The following is a 19,091-nucleotide window of genomic DNA, read 5'->3' as shown; positions in this document are numbered from 1 at the left end:
TATTTTTATTCTTACCTGTAGCAGAGCCGCAAACAAATATACTGCTATAAAAATTGGAGTCAAAGAGGTGTGGCCACTTTTCATTAAATGTATGGTGTACAAGAAAATCAGATGCCCAGGAATCACCAAAAGGAGAAGAACTTGGGCTGATTTATTATTTACTCCTGTAATACAAAATCAAAATGCAGTTTAGATCTTGGAAAGCTGGAAAATATTGTAATCAATAATAGAAGAGGAGAAAGTACTTGAATTAGGACAGAAGGTACTTTCTGTAAATGAATTCCATTCAAGTGGGCCAAAATCACCACCGACAGTAAAGGCAGTGTCTGACTGGAGAACAACACGACTCCTACCAGCAGAAGCTGATAAAGTTCAGCTCTGAATCAGACCATCCCCTTGAACCCTGACTGGGTTCCTTCTTTGTACACTTGCACCCACTTTGAATTGCAAAAGGTCCCCTCAGACCCCATTTAGACGGAGCCAAATTGTGGAAAAGCCTCTTCTTGTGGAGGAGCCCTTATTCCCCATAGAACGAGGAATACAGGGCTCCCCAAAAGAGCGCATTTACTCTACTAAAAGAAAAAAGCGGAAGAGCGAACACGTTCCCTGGATGCAGTGGTGTTTCCGGGATACCGCCGTTATCCCAGAAAATCCCCGCAGTGTAGACATACCCTCAGAAGACAGGAAGTTTTGGTCACCTTAACCTTCTACACAAGTCCCAGAAGGCTTTGTGTCAGCAACTTCACATTCACTTATTATTTTATTTATTAGTTAGAATAACATTTAATAAATATCGAAAAGCAACAGAAATGACTGAAAAGTCAATTCTCCTCAAAAGCTATCATGAATTAACAAAAGGTATCTTCTGTTCTAAATGTAAGGAAAAATTGTGGAAGTCAAAGCAATTAGTGTGTGGCATGATGACCACAACATGACTTCACACAACGTACAGTCAAAATGTGGAACTCTTTGTAAGAGATGTTGTGAATGCAAAGATTATAACAGAGTTCAGAAAAGAACTAGTTAAATTCATGGAGGATAAGTCCACCAATGACTATTAGGCAGCATGGACAGGAATGGTGTCCCTTGCCTCTGTTTGTCAGAAGGTGGGAATGAGCAAGGGGGAATAGATCACTTGATGTACTATTCATTCAGTCTGGGGCACCTGGCATTGGCCACTGTTGGAAGACAGGCTATTGGACTTGTATGGACCTTTGGTCTGACCCAGTATGGCCAGTCTTATATTCTAATGTCTGGAAACTTTCCATTACAATATTATCACATGGATGGAATAAACCCATTATGACTTAGGTCAGAGGTAGGGAACCTTTTTTGGGTTGGGGGCTGCTGACCCACAGAAAAATCAGTTAAGGGCTGCACACAAGTGAGAAACCCCTGACTGAGAAGAAAGATACTTCCCACATTCTACTTGCACACCAGAGCCTCAGGGGGCCCAGGCTAAGTAGATTTTGTGTGCTCCAGCACTGCAGGTGGGAGGCAAGGGGGCTGGAGTACCAATGCAGGCTCCCCAATGCTGAGCCTCAGGGGCTGCATCCAGGTAAGAAGAGTGACCGCATCCAGCTCCTGGGCCTGAGGTTCCCCACCCCTGATGTAGACAAACAAGGAATAAAAAGTTCTCAGCATCTGGGTAAAGTTTCAGCTACATCACTATTTGCTGGTTTTCAAATAGCACTGGATAGCTGAAGAGTACTTTTTCCAATTAGTAGTAAAGAGGATGAAGATAGTCAAGAAACAAAACAAGAATCTGGGAGAATCAAGTCTGCCATTATATGATTAGACTCCTCTAGAATAGGCTGACATATTACAGAATTTACATTTGAATTAATGAAATTCTTTATTAGTCAAGCAAAGTGAGGCTCTACACTCAACATGATGGCATTTCATTGGTTCTCTGCACAATGTGATAACTTTGGAACATCACATTTGATCATTTCCAAAATTTCAGGGAGTGGACAGAACCTTGTTGATTTTTGTGGCAAAAATGGAAAACCAGAAAAGCTCATCTTATAGAGGAATGTCAGAGTACCTGGTGCTGCATGCAGAGAAATCTCTGCTGTTGCCTACACATATCACAGGCAGCAGCTTAACTTGCAGTATGGAGAGACTGAGTAGCCAGGAGGTGACCAGACAGTCGAGTCTGGAAGGCCAAGGTGGAGACTATGGAATGGAGGGGGAACCAGACTTTCGAAAAAGAGCGTCTAGACTACAATCAGTACTTTCGAAAAAGCAAGCCACTTTTTTCGAAAAAAAAAAAAAAAAAAAACCCTGTAGTCTAGACACACCCTGGGTGTACAAGTTGGTTTACAGAAGGAAATAAGTGTCCTTCCCTCTAGCTGCAACAAGTAAGAAACACCAACACATACCTGTACCATAATAGGTTCTGCATGGGTAATAGCAGCCCTTTGCTTCTTCAGGCAACTCTCCAGGAATGTTATGTAAATGGAGGTAGGTAGAAATTCTGCTAGCTTGAATTGCTACTAAATTACCACCAATACCTGAAACAAAAAGAAATAAGATATCTTTCACGGATTCTTCTTAGAGAGTTAATTTAACCAACTTATCAACTTCTATTACACCCACCACACTGGGTACCAAGGTGAAAACATCTTCACTATATAAATTGATTCTATTCATTCTGTTTCTACGCAAGCTAATGCTAACCACAATGTGACTGGAAGACTCAGAATAAAATTCAGCTCTTTCCCAGATTTGTTTTAATAAATTCATAGATTTGTAAAGCCAGAATGGACAAATATGACTATACAGTCTGAGCTCTTGCAGCACAGGACACTGAACCTCAACCAGTTATTCCTATACCAAGCACTTAATTTCTGTTTAAGCTCTAGCACATCTCGCAAGGCCTATTGCTCTGAGTGGAGGGATCAAAGTCCAAGCCCTCCTGACCTAGCAGAGGGTGCACAGCCAAATCTTGAGGGTTTCAGTCCCAGACATAGAGCTTATAACCTGAGCTTTGCAAGCCAGTGCTGAAGCCAAAGCCTGAGCTGTGCCATCCAGGGCTGAAGCCTTCAAATGGGCTTTGGATTCAGCAAGTCTAAGCCAGCCCTGAAGACCCCATTAAAACTGCGTCATGACCCACACTTTAAGAACCACTGACTTAGAAGCAGAAGTAGGACTGCATGCTGGTGATGCAATTTAATGGTTGCAGAGCTTTATGATCAGAGAATTCTTACTATTCACCCGCTGGAGACCTGGATTCAAGAATTTTAGACTGAACATCTTAAAAATGGTCTTTGGAGAACAGATATAGGAATATAAAGAAGCTTTCACTGTTTTTATATTACTCATCTTCATATAACACTTTTCCAAATTATCTAATTTTTCTTCATTTTTCCCCTGCTCTAGTGCTGAGTGCCTTCTTGCACCCAAACTCCCTCCCAGAGCCAACACTCCCTCATGCGCCCCTGCCTTAACCTGGAGGCCCTCCCACACTCTCAACTCCCCAGCCCAGAGCCTGCACCCCAACTCCCTGCCTCAACCCAGTGAAAGTGAGGGTGGGGAGAGTGAGTGACAGAGGGAAGGGGATGGAGCAAGTGGCAGCAGGGCTTCAGAAAAGGGTTATGATGGGGTAGGCCCTTATGGAAGAGGTGTTTGGGTTTGAGCCAGTATACAGTTGACAATCCTAACATGTTGCCTTACTCTACCTCACCTCCCTAGCCTGCTAACTAAGCCCCTTGGATTGGATCTTCCAGTTACTGACCCCTGTCAGAATTCCAACCATTGCCCCCGGCTGCTACGGATACCAAATCAACTTCTTAGCTAACTGACAATGCACACACACATTACTTCTCTGGACTGACCCCCACTTTGCCTCTGCCATTGGTCTTTTCTAATACATAAACTCTAGATACCATGGTAATAGGTATATTAGAAGATATTACCTATGATTATTCTAAATCTATATCTATCTATCTGTACTGTGCGTGTGGTGTGTGTGTATACATACACACACACACACACACGGCAGAACAAGACAAAGTAACTGCACTATACCAGTATAATGCCACATTTCTATGAAACAATTTTGGTGTTAATAAAATACAAGATCATAGCCTTAAAATGGTAAATAGTTTTTTAAAAGAAGTTTTCTGAAATAAATCTATGGAAGTAACTGTCATAGGAGAGAAAATGACTTCCTTTGAAATTAAATACATAGCCTCAAAGTGTTTGGATAGCATTCAAAACTAATAAGTTCTTTGACGCTCTAGACTCAAATAATAATTTGTAAGCAAACAACAAAAAATGTAGAAAATTTTCATAACTCTGACAGAAAGATAAATGATATGTCAGCATTGAGACAGAAGGGATAAGAAATAAGGCACAACACAAAACAGAGCTGCAATTAGGCAAGCAGAAAAGTTTGTATTTCCCCAATTCCAAATTCCTGTTAATGGGATTCTCCAAGGACACATCCAAAAGGAGGGTAGTTTTTTCTTTCGTTTTTCAATCATGCTTTTACTGTTGAATCCACTTGGAAAAAGACAATTTTTTTTTTAGGGAATTTGTACAGTTTTTGAGCAGATCTAGGAGTTAGATTTCTGGAGTTAGGCCACTTCCATAATCTGCTGAGCAGAGAAGTGAATAAAAATAAGTTATTCCCTTGTCTGTCCCCATCATGAATCAGGAAAAGCCCTGCAGAATTCTCCGTTTCTTACATTCAAATTTCATTACCAAGAGAAACAGTTTCTTGCAATGTAATACCAAACTTATGGAGAAACCCTTCTGGAGATCCCTAAGGTTAAAATCCTGTTTTAGAGCTTGAGGCTATTTTCCCTTTTTGGAGGAGCCAGTGGAAATCAAGGAGTGAAAAAGAGAATTAGATCTGTACAGGCTATGATTTTGCTGAAGAGATCTTAAGGGCTGAAGAAAGCTGTATCCGGAGACCACATGAAAAGCTGGGAACCATCTGGGAATATTTATAGACACCTTTTTATTGGGAGCAGGAGAGGAACATCTGAAGACATTGTGTGTTCTACGTGTTCATGAGATCTCCTCCCTCCTCTTCCATTTGGAAGACTGCTGTGAATAAAAATCAAAACTAGCCTTTGAAAGGCAGTTTTATCTTGCTGCTTCTAGAGATGCCACAAATACCCAGGAAGTCATAGGAAATGGATATAAAGAACCTCCTGAAAGGTATAAAAATCTTGCATTGTGCTTGATTGCCTCCTGTCTAAACAAACTTAGTATGATGAAAGAATAATAAAGTATCTGGACCTCTGTTCCTAATAAACAATGGCAAATAAGAAAGGTCAAGGTCAATATTGTGGAAAATGATCTTCTGCCTTCTTTGGAAGAATAATACACAAATTGGCTAGGCTAGATATGCAGATTAGTTTGTGAATTGGGTCTAAAATGTTAAGCCTTTGAAAGATGGCTATTCATCATCATCTCCCATGAGCCGTCTCTTAGGCCACATCTACACTTACTGGGGATCAATGCTGTTGCAGTCGATGTAGCGAGAGTCGATAGACTTGCTATATCAACTGCAGAGCACACTCCAGTTGACTTCAGTACTCCACCGTAACAAGACAAACAAGGTAAATCAACAGGAGAGCATCTCCTGTTGAAGCAGCATGGTATAGATGTTGGCGTAAATCAACTAAAGTTACAACAACTCCAGTTACATTATTCACATAGCTGGGGTGGCATAACGTAGGTCAACTTACTCTGGTAGTGTAGAGAAGGCCATAGAGGAAAATATAAAATTTGTTTGAAAGGGGATTGTGGCCCTTAATGAAAGGAAAACTTGCAGAGATCCTGGGTTTCTTTTGTTTTCCCCCCCTTTCCTCTTCAACATGGGGCTGAAGCCACTTGCCAGTTCAAACTAGCAATGTAAAGGGGTAACTGGTTAACCTTGGAGCAGCCCCCCCGCCTGCAGCGCAGTGCAGCAGGCCATGCCCTGATTGTCTCACCATTCTGTGGGTAGGAGCTAGCTCACACCAGCTAGGCCCACCACACCACACCATAGATAAAGACTGCTCCTATGTCTCTCAGCCTCCCCCACTCCTGCAATAGCATGATGTGGTGGGCCAGTTAAACATATAACTTAACTGGTTAACATTTTAAATCGGAGGTTACATCTCTAGTTCAAACTTAGAATAAATGGTGGATTCTCTGTAACTTGAATTCTTTAGATCAAAGGAGTAATTTTAGGAATTCAGTAGCTTAATATGAGCCTATTATAAGAGTGGGTAATGAGCTTCTGTGGTCTGCAATGTGCAGGAGATCCAATTAGATGATCATGATGATCCCTTCTGGCCTTGAAGTCTGAATCTATAAATTGGCACAGTCCCCCCAGGACAATGAAAAGAGCAAAAAGATGGTATCCAGTTAGCAAGGAAAGCTGACAGCATGGCCAAAGTGGTTAAACAGAGGAGACCATTTTCAGCAAACATAAGCTGTTCACTTTTCTGTTTTCTCTGCAAGTAAGCTGAGAACGTCTTATCTTGTTAGCTTATGAGAAATGCAAATCTAGATGCTAAAGTAATTCTTTTAATACTATTTTCTGTTTTTAAATAAATCTTTCCAACATAACTGATTACAGTTAGCTTTATTCAAAGAACCGAGCAAACTCTAAGGAGAAGTTCTGAAGAAGTTTCTGGAACATATACATCTCTTCCTCAGTCTTGATCAAGGGACTTTGGGAAAAGGTGTCCTATCCCACTTGTGTTGTCATTGGGCTGCTTCACACAAAAACACAGGGAGAAGATATTGGACCAAACAAAACACGAGAAGTGGGGGTTTAGGTCATAAAGTTGTTCCATTTGTCTGGTGATCATCAAGTTATATTTATTAGTTTTGAAAATCGTTCAGATTTAATAAGCTAAACCATTATCAGCTACAAAGTTAAGGATAGTTAAGTTATTTATACCTTAAAATTATCACTTCCAGATGGAAAGATAGTTTTCTGGAGTAATTTTCAATTTGTTTCTTCTCATGGCTGTTTTTTGTTGTTGTTTTTTTACCATGGCCATGAAATTACTCAAGTAGTACCAGACTAATAACCTCACTGAGGGTAGCAAAAAAACCATTAACAGATACAATTGTGTAGATTAGCATAATTAGAAAAAGAACAGGTTGTCAATACACCAAATTACTGGTGTGTGTCTTTTGCTTTTGAATGAACTTCTTTTAAATGCCTACGGCTGTATGTAGGAAGCCCTGTAATTGATAGCATTAAGTAATTCTCAGCAGGCATGCCTATGGCCTACTTTAAAAGCACAAATTCATGTTTATATTAAATCAAATATGTTTCATGAAAAAATAATTGCTCTCAAGCTATAGCCTTCCGTTATTATAAAGACTAATCTTGCTAGTTTTTTTTTAGTCACATGGGTACCATAATATACAATGACATTTTCTTTTAAAGTAAAATCTTAAAAATGGACTTGTGTCCCTCGCCCACAAAGCAGGTTTGATTAACTTCTGTATAAGAATGGTACACTGTCAGAAAGGATAAGAGACGTTAGCTCTCTAGTACTCACCCCTGACTTTTATTATTACAAAATACCACAAAACTTCATGGAACCATTCTAGAGTTAAATGGCAACCACTTTCCTTCAAATAAATATTGCTACAGAACAGATGTCAACCTTGTTCATTCTCATTTAATAAACATTCTCAGCATATACAAGCCTGTCCATGGTATAGGCAAAGTCATGCCAGCTATATCTATGAATATGGTTACTAACAATTTCAGTGAAGTAAATTTTCTGGGAAGTGTGTTAACAGAGTTTTGCTATAGACTACACTGCTTGGCGACTTAACATAGATATAACATTTTTCAAAGAAAAACAATTACCCTAATTTATCACAGAAACAGAGTTAAGTCCTGATTATACTATGGTTAAACATACTTATTGATAGCACAGTTCTAAATATTTGAGGTGTTTAAAACATATTTGACATGTGTTGTACTAATATATATTTGCCTATCTGAAGTATTTGTATTTTTTCCCATTTTACAGATGGCACAGAAAGACTAAGGTCAAGAGTGTCCAGTAATTTTGAATGTCTAATTTGAGACACGTGGGATCATAATTTTCAGAGTACTTAGGACAGCGATGGGAAACCTAGACTAGTGAGTGGGCTGCATGAGTCATTCTCCGTCATCTCAGTGGGCCTCAAGATAACCACTATCAAGACAGTTTCCCAGGACAGAGTAGTTTTGCTAACTGCTTGCAAGCCTAAAAGTTGTAGGGTAGTGCTGACTGAACCATAGCAGTGCTTTGATTGAATCCAGAGGGAGCACATGGTTCTCACAAAAAAAGTTGTGTGCAATCAGCACGCATTTCACTTCACACTTGCTTTACATGCAGGGCATTTTAGTTATACTGGTAGGAAAAAACCAACATGGACAGAAACAGAAGAATCTAGCGACCCTGAACATAGTCAACAGTAAAAAAAAAAAAAAAAAGTCTTGCAGACCACACATGTGCCTCTTGGGCCACAGGTTATCCACCACTGATTTAGCATGATACAGCAATTAATATATTCAAAGCATGGCTCCCACTGACTTCAGTTTCAACTGTGAGTGCTCAGGATTTCTGCAGATGAGACATCAGGGTCTTCAAGTTGGATACGCAAAAAAAATAAGGAACACACAATCAATGGCAACCTGTGGAAAGTCTAGTTCAAATGTGTTGCCTAGGTGCATGGGCTCCAATCTAACCCCTAGAACTCTTCTACCTTAGAAGATTTCAGGGCTCAGGCTCCAGCCCAAACTTGAAAGTCTAAGTAGTAATGAAACAACCCTGCAGACTTAGTTTTGCAAGCCTGAGCTGGCTGGCACAGGCCAGCTGCAGGCTTTTCTTTGTTGGATAGACCTACCTTGAGAACAAAAGAGAGAGAGTCTAATTTGTGGCATTCAGCAGCCAAGAGGAGAAATTGTAAGAAAAAGTTTGCTTGGCTCCTGCAAGACTGGGATGGAACATGCCAGGTCATTTTGTGGACACAATCCATTTGCAGCCTGGTCAGCATATAAGAGCTGCAGGTGGAAGAGGCATGCTCAATGATGATGGAATGGAACCCTCAGAATGTTCAGCTGCAGAACTTTAACAAAATTTTATAGAAAATGTACTGAGACATTCAGACTACTGTTATGTTGTCCAAATCTGAACTGATTTTAAACAGGGACAGCAAAAGGCACATCTCTGACACTCAAACAACTCCCTCACCAAATGCTGAGTCTCTGTATCATAGCACAGAAGTGACAGAGCTTCTCAGTGAAATCACTATAAAATTTTTCTAAAATTAGTAAAACAGTGTACTTTCCTTCCCTCAGAAATGGGCAAGCCATTGTAACTGAAACTTTCCAAAACATTTCAGCCTAAAACAGACATCTGGAAAGGAAAATTTTACAGGCATATGAACACACAGCCTTATAATGGGAAGCATTAGTCAACTACAGGTATACCTACCAGCTCTGCCTATAATATCAGTATCAGTGGGCATACAGAATGTAAGTAATACACAATTCACCCCAACTTTTGTCCTTCTAGAGGTACTCTAATATTTATAATACTTAAATGAACAATATTTTAGAATTTCAGTACTATCTATGAACATTTCTGAGCTAAGAATTAATCAGTCACAGGGTATGAAAGGTATTATAGTCATACCTCCTATGCAGTTTGTGCAACAGGCCAAAGAGTTGAAGTCAACACAATAAGAAGAGAACTAATTCAAATGAAATGTGATTTTGGCTATAAAATATGATCAAGTAATATTTATGGGATCTGAGGAGATTCCTATCTTCGAGCAGTGATTTTAATCAGTAGAGTCCACAGTACAAGCAATGAATTGTGTTGATTAGTCCATCTAGCATTCAGCCAAATAGTCTCATGCAGTTTTTACAATAAAAATAATCATCAAGGATGCAAGGAGGAGAAGAATATTCTCAATTACAGTAGTCAATGCAGCTCTACAACTCTGTAACAAGGGACACTCCTAACAGAATACAAACAAATTATTTCTCCACAAATTCAAATTGGAATGCTGACATGGAAATGTGACCACTAATTTCATAAATTTACAATGTAGAGAACTGAAGTGCTTAGATTAGAAATCTTATTTATCTTATTACATTCATGCATTGTTGTTTCTTCCAAATGTCAGATCTGCATGCTGTATGCATTTGTATTAAAAGTTAAATGTTTTGGGGAAAATGGGCAGAATTAGATAAACTATTAGGTTGCGTCTATACTGTACCATTATTTTGAGATAATTAGTGTTATTTCAAAATAACAATGTGAGTGTCTACACAGCCATTTTGTTATTTCAAAATAATTTTGAAATAACAGATGGCTTATTCCAAAATCTGTTAACCTCGTTCTACGAGGAGTAACACCTATTCTGAAATAGCTATTTCGAAACAAGGTGTGTGTAGGTACCCCACTGCTGCTATTTCAAAATAGCCCTTCACCAGAGCCATTCTAAGTTACTCCTCCCCGGTTCCTCCTGGGGCTCTAAATCGAGATAGGACATCTACATTAGGGAAGCCTGCCTTGGACTAATTTTGAGACTTTCCTTCCAGAATAGCTTATTTTGAAATAAGCATGCAATGTAGACTTACCATTAGGTTCTCCAATATAGCTGTCTTTCCAGAGAAGATTTTGAGTCAACATTGTATCAGCAAGTTATTACTTTTTTGATAGGTACAATATATATTTAATTTGGCTAATTCACGTAGCCAGGAAAATAATGTATTTTTAAAATTGCTGATTAATTTCTCTAAAACAATAAGAATATTTTCAGTGTGACTAATAAACAGTGATGTGGAAACTAATAAACCCTGAAATACCCTTGTAACAAATTTACAAGCACCACTTATAGAAAACTCAAAACAGCAGAGAGTATACACTATTTTACATGTACAAGATAACTAAGAAAAAGTAAGAAATATCACGCAATATCCATAAACATGATCTTCAACTTCTGAGTATGCCAACATAAAGATTGGAATATACACGACATCCTCAGACAGAATAGGTGCCATTCTGAGACCAATAAACTTTCTTTCAATGTCGTTCAATTTATCATACTAAACATGAAAGAAAAGATATATTTATGGCATATGGCAAATTACTTCTAAACATGATCTATTTTCGAAGTGTCAGACTATGTTTTGTTTGAGACTTATACCAAAAACTAAGCACCAAGTAGCTATTTCCAGTAGCTGCATTTCATTTCATGTTGGCAGCACAGTCTGAAGTATTTAAAATTGTTTAGATAATTATTATATTACTTTGCACAGAACGTACTCTCTTACTAAAAAAATTGCAATTTCTAAAACCAACCTGTTGAGATGCTGAAAAAGGTTTTGCAGATTTAAACCAACTCCTCCATTAGAAAACAAAAATTCAACTCAGAATGTTTAATCTCAGGCAGCCAGTTCCAGGTCCAGTGATTTTATTCAGAATGTTATTACATTTGTATAGAATATTTTCTATAGATCTAATTAAGACTGAAACCATAAAAACCTACTATAAAAACTGCAGTTTCCTTAACAGTCAAGTAGAAATAATTATTCTTTTATTAGAATGCACTAAATAAGAAAGATAATTAAAAAAAAATCACAGCTATCTAAGAAGGAATCCACAAGTTAAGAATCAGAGGGGTAGCCGTGTTAGTCTGAATCTGCAAAAGCGATTCTGTGGCACCTTGTAGACTAACTGAAGTGTAGGAGCATAAGCTTTCGTGGGCAAAGACCCACTTCGTCAGATGCATGTAGTGGAAATTTCCAGAGGCAGGAATAAATATGCAGGCCAGGATCAGGCTGGAGATGACCAGGTGGATCCAATCAAGGAGGATGAGGCCCACTTCTAGCAGCTGATCTGGAGGTTGGAATTCACACTCCAGATCAGCTGCTAGAAGTGGGCCTCATCCTCCTTGATTGGATCCACCTGGTCATCTCCAGCCTGATCCTGGCCTGCATATTTATTCCTGCCTCTGGAAATTTCCACTACATGCATCTGACGAAGTGGGTCTTTGCCCACGAAAGCTTATGCTCCTACACTTCAGTTAGTCTATAAGGTGCCACAGGACTCCTCGTCGCTTTCACAAGTTAAGAATTATATTATTTTTGGAAAACTCAGGTTGATCCTCTCTGGTAACCAGAGAGCACCAGCGACAGAGGTTGCCAGCAGCTGGGAGCAAGCCCATCTAGTAACAGGCAGCCTATGGGGCCAGCAGCTTTGAGAACCCTGCCAATAGCTGTCTCAGTGGGCTGAGGGCAGGAGGGATGGCAACCTGCAGGACTGGTGGTTGGGAGCAGAGCATCACTGGGGGCAGGACGGGAAAAAGGAGCCGGGCCAGCATCTAGGAGCAGAGCCAGTACAGCAGGCTGGCAGCCTGTGGGGCTGGCAGGCTGCGAAGCTTCGTGACTGGGGCCAGCAGCCAGGAGGGGAGCCTTGCCAGGAGGCTGGCACTCACCCCCCAGAGCCAGGAGGCCTGATCTCCGCATGATGCAGCAAACTCCCTTGTTTGGGACCAATCAGGTCTCGAGCGTGCTGGATCAGGGAGGTCTAACCTGTACTTATAATGAGGTACAAGGTTACCAGTCCTTTAAAACTGGTAAGGAAATCCTTCAGGCTCAGCATTACTACACTGAGGGGGTGAGTGCTTGCAGGAAAAGTCTTGTGGGACAGGGACTGTGCAAGAGGAAGGGGGATCTTAAAAGCATTTTGGAATTTTGAGGGAGAAACTCCCAGCTGTTGTCCTTGTATAGGGACTAAGATAAGAAGGCATTGGTGCCTTTTACAGTTTGGTCATCTCTGATGCTTTTTAATTCCATGATAATGTTGCATAACAGCTCCACAATCAAGACGCTTGCCAGTTACACATAACAGGAAAAACAAGAGTAAGATATTTAGAAGTGACATGATTTTGGATACCCAATTTGAAAAACTTTTAAAAAGAAATAGTTTTCAGAAAAATACTGAGCAATCAGCCTCTGAAAAGTCAGTTCCCTTTAAAGTATCAAGCAAGGGAGCCAGCTGAGGCACTAGCATTGTCCCTACTGAAAAACCCTAGCTTAAGTGGTTTGAGGAAAGGTGAATTCAGAGCTAACATTTGTAAATAAGGCAGAAGAGAACATCTCCACCATCAGTGGTCAAAAACAAGGCGCAAAGGGCTGCCAATTCTACACGACAGGAGCATACTGTGTGACAATTGTACTGGATGTTTAGCGGCTCTAACATTTTAAGGATACATGAGTCACATGCTGAGCTTCTGTCTATACTCCCAGTATGTGAAACCAATTCCTCCCAATCTTTTGTCAAAGATAGTTGAGGTCTGTTGGCACTCAGAGAATGCTGCAAGGCATACTAATTTGGGATTGTGGGGAGTGAGGAGAATTGAAATTCAAGTGGACAGTTGTGTTGAAGGTAGAATTTTGGAGGGAGTAAGAAAGGGAATGTTAAGGCATCTAGTGGTATGTCTACACTAGAAATGGTAAAGCAGCAAAGCTGCAGCACTGTAACATAAATATTTACTAAAATGACAGAAAGTGTTCTTCAATCGCCAGTGTACCCTCTAAGCTGTGCACCTGTGTGGCTGCACAACAATCCATTAAGTACCGTGCATTTGATTATTACAGCCATATACATCCTCAGTAACCATGACTTGTGTTCCAGTCCCCCTAACCCCGGCTGGCCTACTGCTGTGCAGCTTCTGCCCTCTGTCTTCAAGCCCCTGGCCATCTGCTCCCAGGAGCATATTGTTTTCTGGGCAGGGAGTGGGGGGGGTTTGATGTCAGGATGTTTGCCTCTCCCCTGCCCATGTTCCTCATCTATGTGTAGTGTTGGTGGGGGGAAGTGGGAAGGGTTCTAGAGTGAGAAGGAGCAGCTGGTGGCTGCTGCTGTGTCTGAAAAAGTTTTCAGATTGGTCAGTGCCACTCAATTTAAAGTGACAGCACATGCTGTCTCTCCTTCACACCCACACCCACCCTCTACCTCCCAATACATACTTTTATTATTGCTCCTATTGTTACTTCTTGGTACTTCCTGCAATGCACATGAATTCTCTATAGTATTATTCTTTCAAATAACTGTTACTTTAATTTTTGACTGGTTGATGCATTTAATCATTTTCGCTCTTATGCTGAAATTTAATTCTAGTAGAAGCAAGTTCTAAAATGCCTAACCTGTCCTGACTGGAATAATTATCCATGTGGTAATTTAACAAATATACATTATATCTAGGTTTGTCTCTACTGATGATGCACATCTGCACATTACCTTGATACTGGTGTGCATTACAAAATTCATTGTACACATGGATAGAAAAACTGAGGGAACATTTTCCATTGCTATAGCTAATGCACCTCTCTGAGAAGAATTCTTCCATCAACCTAGAAGCTTATACCAGGTCGTAGGATGGTTTAACTACATTGCACAGGGCATGATGTTTTTCACAGCCCTGAGCAATGTAGTTAAGCTGATCTAATTTTGTAGTATAGACCAGCCCTACGAGTGTCAGGCACCCTTTTGTATATTTGTATGAATGGAACACAGCAGTGATGGATCAAAATATTTGTATTTAAAAAAAAGTTTCTTTCTACCTTCCATGTTTGCTACACAGTAAGCAGAGGACCTACTGCATTGTTATTCATCACAATTTTTTCTCTCTATATATAAAAACATTTTCAGTGGGATGACAGACACATCATTACATCATCTATGTCCTCATACTGCCAATGCTGCCTGCCTCTGCCCTCAGCCGCTTACTGTGGCCAGCCTCAGCATTCTCCCCTCTGGGAATGGCTGCTCCGGTTCCTGATTCACACCCCAGGGGGCTGTGCCACTGGGGAGGAGCTGGTGGGGCTGCCATCTGAGTCCCCTCTGCCATCTGAGTCTAACCCCCCACCTTCCCATGCTGGGTCCTCACCACCAGCTGAGCCCGACTCACCCCCCAGGCCAACTTGTGTCCCCTCTGCCAGCTGAGCCCAACCCACTCCCTGGGATGCCTTGTGTCCCCTCCACCATCTGAGCCTGACCCCCCCCCCCCCACCATGGACTGCGCTAGGTCCTCTCTACCATCTGAGCCTGATCCCTCCCTCACAGGCTGCGCCAGGTCCTCTCTGCCATCGAGCCCAACCTCCCCCCTCAGATTGCCCCACATTCCCTTGAGATGGGGGAGATTGGGCCCCTAAATCCCAGGGCCCCGTGCTTAGGCTGCTTCCTCCATGATTTCAGACAGAAACTAACTCTCTTCCAGCCCTGCCCCCCAGCCAGGTGTTGGTCTCCGCCTTCCTCCCTTTGTCTCTCTCTCTCTGGGAGGCTGAGCCTGGGTGTCTGGGTTAATATACATTTAGGAGAGTCAGTGAGAATCTCACATCACAGTGCAGGGGGACCCCGGGTCACAGAGCAGACAGCACCCCCACTACGTCACAGTAGGATAAAAGCACAACCCCTCTCCCCCCCAGAATTCACAGGAGATGACAATTTTATGGTCAATGACAGGTTTTTCATGGCTGAGAATTTGGTAGGACCCTGCACATAGGCAAGCAGATGATCAAAAACCCAGCCTGCTCTATCATTTCTATATTTTGCCTGCATTATTACCACTTAATACTAGCACCTGCATACTGTGGAGATAGAGTTCAAGTGACTGTTTTTGGAAATGTGTTCCATCTATCCAAGAGAAATACTTCAAGAATTACATCTCTGAATACCATATTTAACAGCCATAATAATTTCAAAGCAGTAGTTGAATAGATTTTCTTTCAAATTTCCCCATTTCTTACACAAAACCTTAAATATGTACTATAGGTTGAACCCTCTAGTCTGGCACCTTTGGGACCTGACTGGTGCCAAACCAGAGAATTTGCCAGACACCAGGAGGTCAATATTATCTTGCAGCATTATCAACACTTCCACTGCTCGCTGGGTTCTTAGAAGACATTTAGGGGTAAATTAGAGCTAAAGAACAGCACAGAACACTGAGAGCCAGGATTGGTGTCTGTAAATATACTTTATGGGCCCACGGGAAACTTGGCCACATCCATCATAAGGGGACATCTCACTAACTAAAATCATGCTGGACCACACATGTTGCTGGACCAGAGAGTGCTAAACTAGAGATGTTCAACCTGTACTAGCATCCTTTGATGTTTCTGGTACCTAAGACTAGGATTCACTGCTTTTATTTTAAATAAACCTGTTTGTCAACAATTTTACAACTTAAAATTAATGTAATAGGATACCCATCCACCGTAGCTGAACTTCAGTGTAATAATCTTTTATAAAACATGTATAGAGACTTGTTGATAAATTAATCCTATTACAGCCTTACCATTGATTACTGGAGTATAAACAACAATCCCAACTAAATTAGGATCAGAAACAGTTGTGTCCAGAATAAGGCCACCAATGCTGAAAAATATAAAGTACAACATTTAGAACAAGGAAAACAGTTGCAACAATATTTATTTTTCAAATTCAATCAACCAACCTTCGAGCATTCAAAATTCTTAGCAACCATGTAAAAAGTGTCCTGAAAATGTTGCTGTCTCTCTGTTCCTACCTCCACGCGCCCTCCCATTTTTTAAAGGAAAGTTTTTGCAGACAGTTCCACTGCTCCTGAGATTATTAGTGAAAACACAGTTTTATCAATGTTTCTTTTAAAAACTGTTTTGCATGTGTGAGGCTTGAAATATGAACCTCATATTTGGAAGAAGAAGGTTCTGAAGTAAAAAAAAGTGTCTTTCATTGTCCTTGTGAAAATCCATTCAGATTTAGCAAATTTACAAATTATGGTCAGAGAATTACTATTATAATACTATATAATGTAGCCGAGTTAGTCTGTACAGAAAAAAACAACAAATGGTCTGGTAGCACTTTATAGACTAACAAAACATGTAGATGGTATCATGAGCTTTCCCGGGCACAGCCCACTTCTTCTGGTCATCTGAAGAAGTGGTCATCTGAAGAAGTGGGTTTTTCCCACAAAAGCTCATGATACCATCTACATGTTTTGTTAGTCTATGAAGTGCTACCAGACCATTTGTTGTTTTTTTCTGTACAAAGTAACTCAGCTACCCCCTGAAGCTACATTAGTGTATAAAGTGCTATTATAATGTAAGCAGAATTACCAGTGTAATTTATTATTTATATTACAGGAGTGCCGAGAGACAGCGACGGAGATCAGCACCACACATAGTATAAGACTCTCTGTCTAATGTGTGAGCACTTGTCCCCTTATTTTCTGAATACTCCAGTCACCGTCCACATGCTCCCCACAAGCTGCACCTCCTCCACTCTAAGCATACAATACACAAGTTAAGAAAGAGGGGCAGTCACCCTCTTTGATCCAGCCCAACTAGAACATGGCATAGCCGCAGTTTTCAGCCTGACGAGACTGTGCTGCACTCCAGCTGGGCTGGATCAAAGAAGGACAGCCACCCAGTCAGCAGTCAGGAGGCCAGAGGGCCTGGAGGCTGCCCCTCTTTGATCCAGCCCAGCTGGAGCGCGGCACAGACTCAACAGGCTGAACGCCACGGCCAGCTGGGCTGAAGCAAACAGGGGCAGCCATCTGGCCAGCTGGCTGTGGCAATCGACCCCTAGGGACTCTGCAAATAGACCGGTTGGTGACCACTCCCTTAGAGTGGTCATGCATACCAGTGGTTCTCAAGCTGTAGTCCACAGACCCCTGGGAGTCCTCACACTATAAGATTTCCAAAGGAGTCCACACCTCCATTCAAAAATGTTTAGGCGTTTACAGATGAAAACCACCGCCATTTGCCACCAAACTGCTTGCAATCCCTGAGGCAGGAAGACAGCTACTGAAAAAATCCACAAAATTCAGTGTTGAAATGAGGCATACTTTATCTCCTAAGGTACATATGCAACTTGTTCACTGCGCAGTCACAGATCTACAAACTGCTCCAGCTAATCCTTCTACCATTCTGCACAGCTACATCTAACACAGTGAATGCAAGAGTATACATGCAAATAAATGTTAGAATCCAAATCCAATCTTGATTTAAAAAGTTCAAGAGAAGGAAAAAACCCCATTTCCTTAGTAGTTTGTTAAATCTTTATATCACCCTTACTGAACCATTCTAGTGGCTACTGCTAGCCCTAGGACAGAAGTCAGCAACCTTTGGCACGCAACCTATCAGGGTAATCTGCTGGCAGGTCACAAGACATTTTGTTTATGTTTAACTGTCCACAGGCATGCCTCCCACAGCTTCTGTTCCTAGCCATTGAGAACTGCAGGGGGTTATGTTGACAGTCAATGTAAACAAAATGTCTTGCAGCCTGCCAACGGATTACCCTGCTGAAGGTTTCTGACCCCTGCTCTAGGAGATCACAGCTACAATTACATACATTGCAGGGATGAGGTGTACCCTCTGGATATCCTTGCTTTCAGAAGTTTAAGTTTAGCCAGTCTCCTCATTCTGGAAAGGCACAAGGCATCATTGGACATTAACTCTGCATTACTGAAGCGTGGGGGTTTTAATAAGACAAGGGTCAACAAGTTAGATTCAGGCAGGGGAGCACAATGAAACAATTTTAAAAAAGTACTTACCTGCTTATAACCATAGCAGTAATAACAGGCTCCCACCCTGAATAGAGAACTGTTCTTGTAGCTGGATGTTTGGCAGATATTACAATCCATATAGGAGTCAGAGCCAAGAAAAAGGCACCAACTAAAGGAGCTATGTAGTGATAGGTCTCTAAAATAAAAAACAAACATTGGTTTAGCCTTTGTGGGCTCCTACAAATTTTGTTCAATGAATTTAAACTTTAACATATAATTATATTCTATATATTCTTCATGTTTTACTGTCCATATCACCACAGTATTTGAGTGTCTTCCAGTAGAAGCATTATGTGACATTAATAACATCATGAATGGTCATTCCTTTTTTCATCCTTTGCCCAGGGGACAAATCATATGTGCAGTGTAATGTTTTGTTTTGGTAGGGTTTTGGGGTTTTTTTGTTAGTTAGTTAGTTAGTTAAAATGTACACACTGCTGTGTATCTACGTTAGACAGGGGTGGGAAAGAGGCAGCTAGAGGGCCAAATGCAGCCTGCCAAATCACCGG

General features: G+C 41.0%; 1 protein-coding gene across 9 annotated transcripts in view; it reads right to left on the bottom strand.

The window, feature by feature from the left end:
• The window catches only part of SLC41A2 (solute carrier family 41 member 2), a 107,216-nt gene that overhangs the window by 19,807 nt on the left and 68,318 nt on the right, over positions 1-19,091 (bottom strand). For 4 of the 9 annotated variants that reach the window (XM_075938644.1, XM_006137993.4, XM_075938652.1 and 1 more), the window contains exons 7-10: positions 18,571-18,718; positions 16,333-16,412; positions 2,385-2,516; positions 16-164 (exon numbers count right to left, since the gene is read on the bottom strand). In XM_075938644.1, coding sequence (XP_075794759.1) covers positions 16-164; positions 2,385-2,516; positions 16,333-16,412; positions 18,571-18,718 — 509 coding nt within the window. Of the gene's footprint in view, positions 1-15; positions 165-2,384; positions 2,517-16,332; positions 16,413-17,657; positions 17,822-18,570; positions 18,719-19,091 lie in introns of those variants that run through there. The other 5 variants (XR_012906454.1, XR_012906458.1, XR_012906456.1 and 2 more) reach the window with 3 other exon arrangements.

Source organism: Pelodiscus sinensis, chromosome 1, assembly GCF_049634645.1.
Source record: "Pelodiscus sinensis isolate JC-2024 chromosome 1, ASM4963464v1, whole genome shotgun sequence".
Classification (NCBI taxonomy): domain Eukaryota; kingdom Metazoa; phylum Chordata; order Testudines; family Trionychidae; genus Pelodiscus; species Pelodiscus sinensis.
The sequence above is the reverse complement of the archived record's forward strand: the minus strand, read 5'-3'. Positions and strand labels throughout refer to the sequence as shown.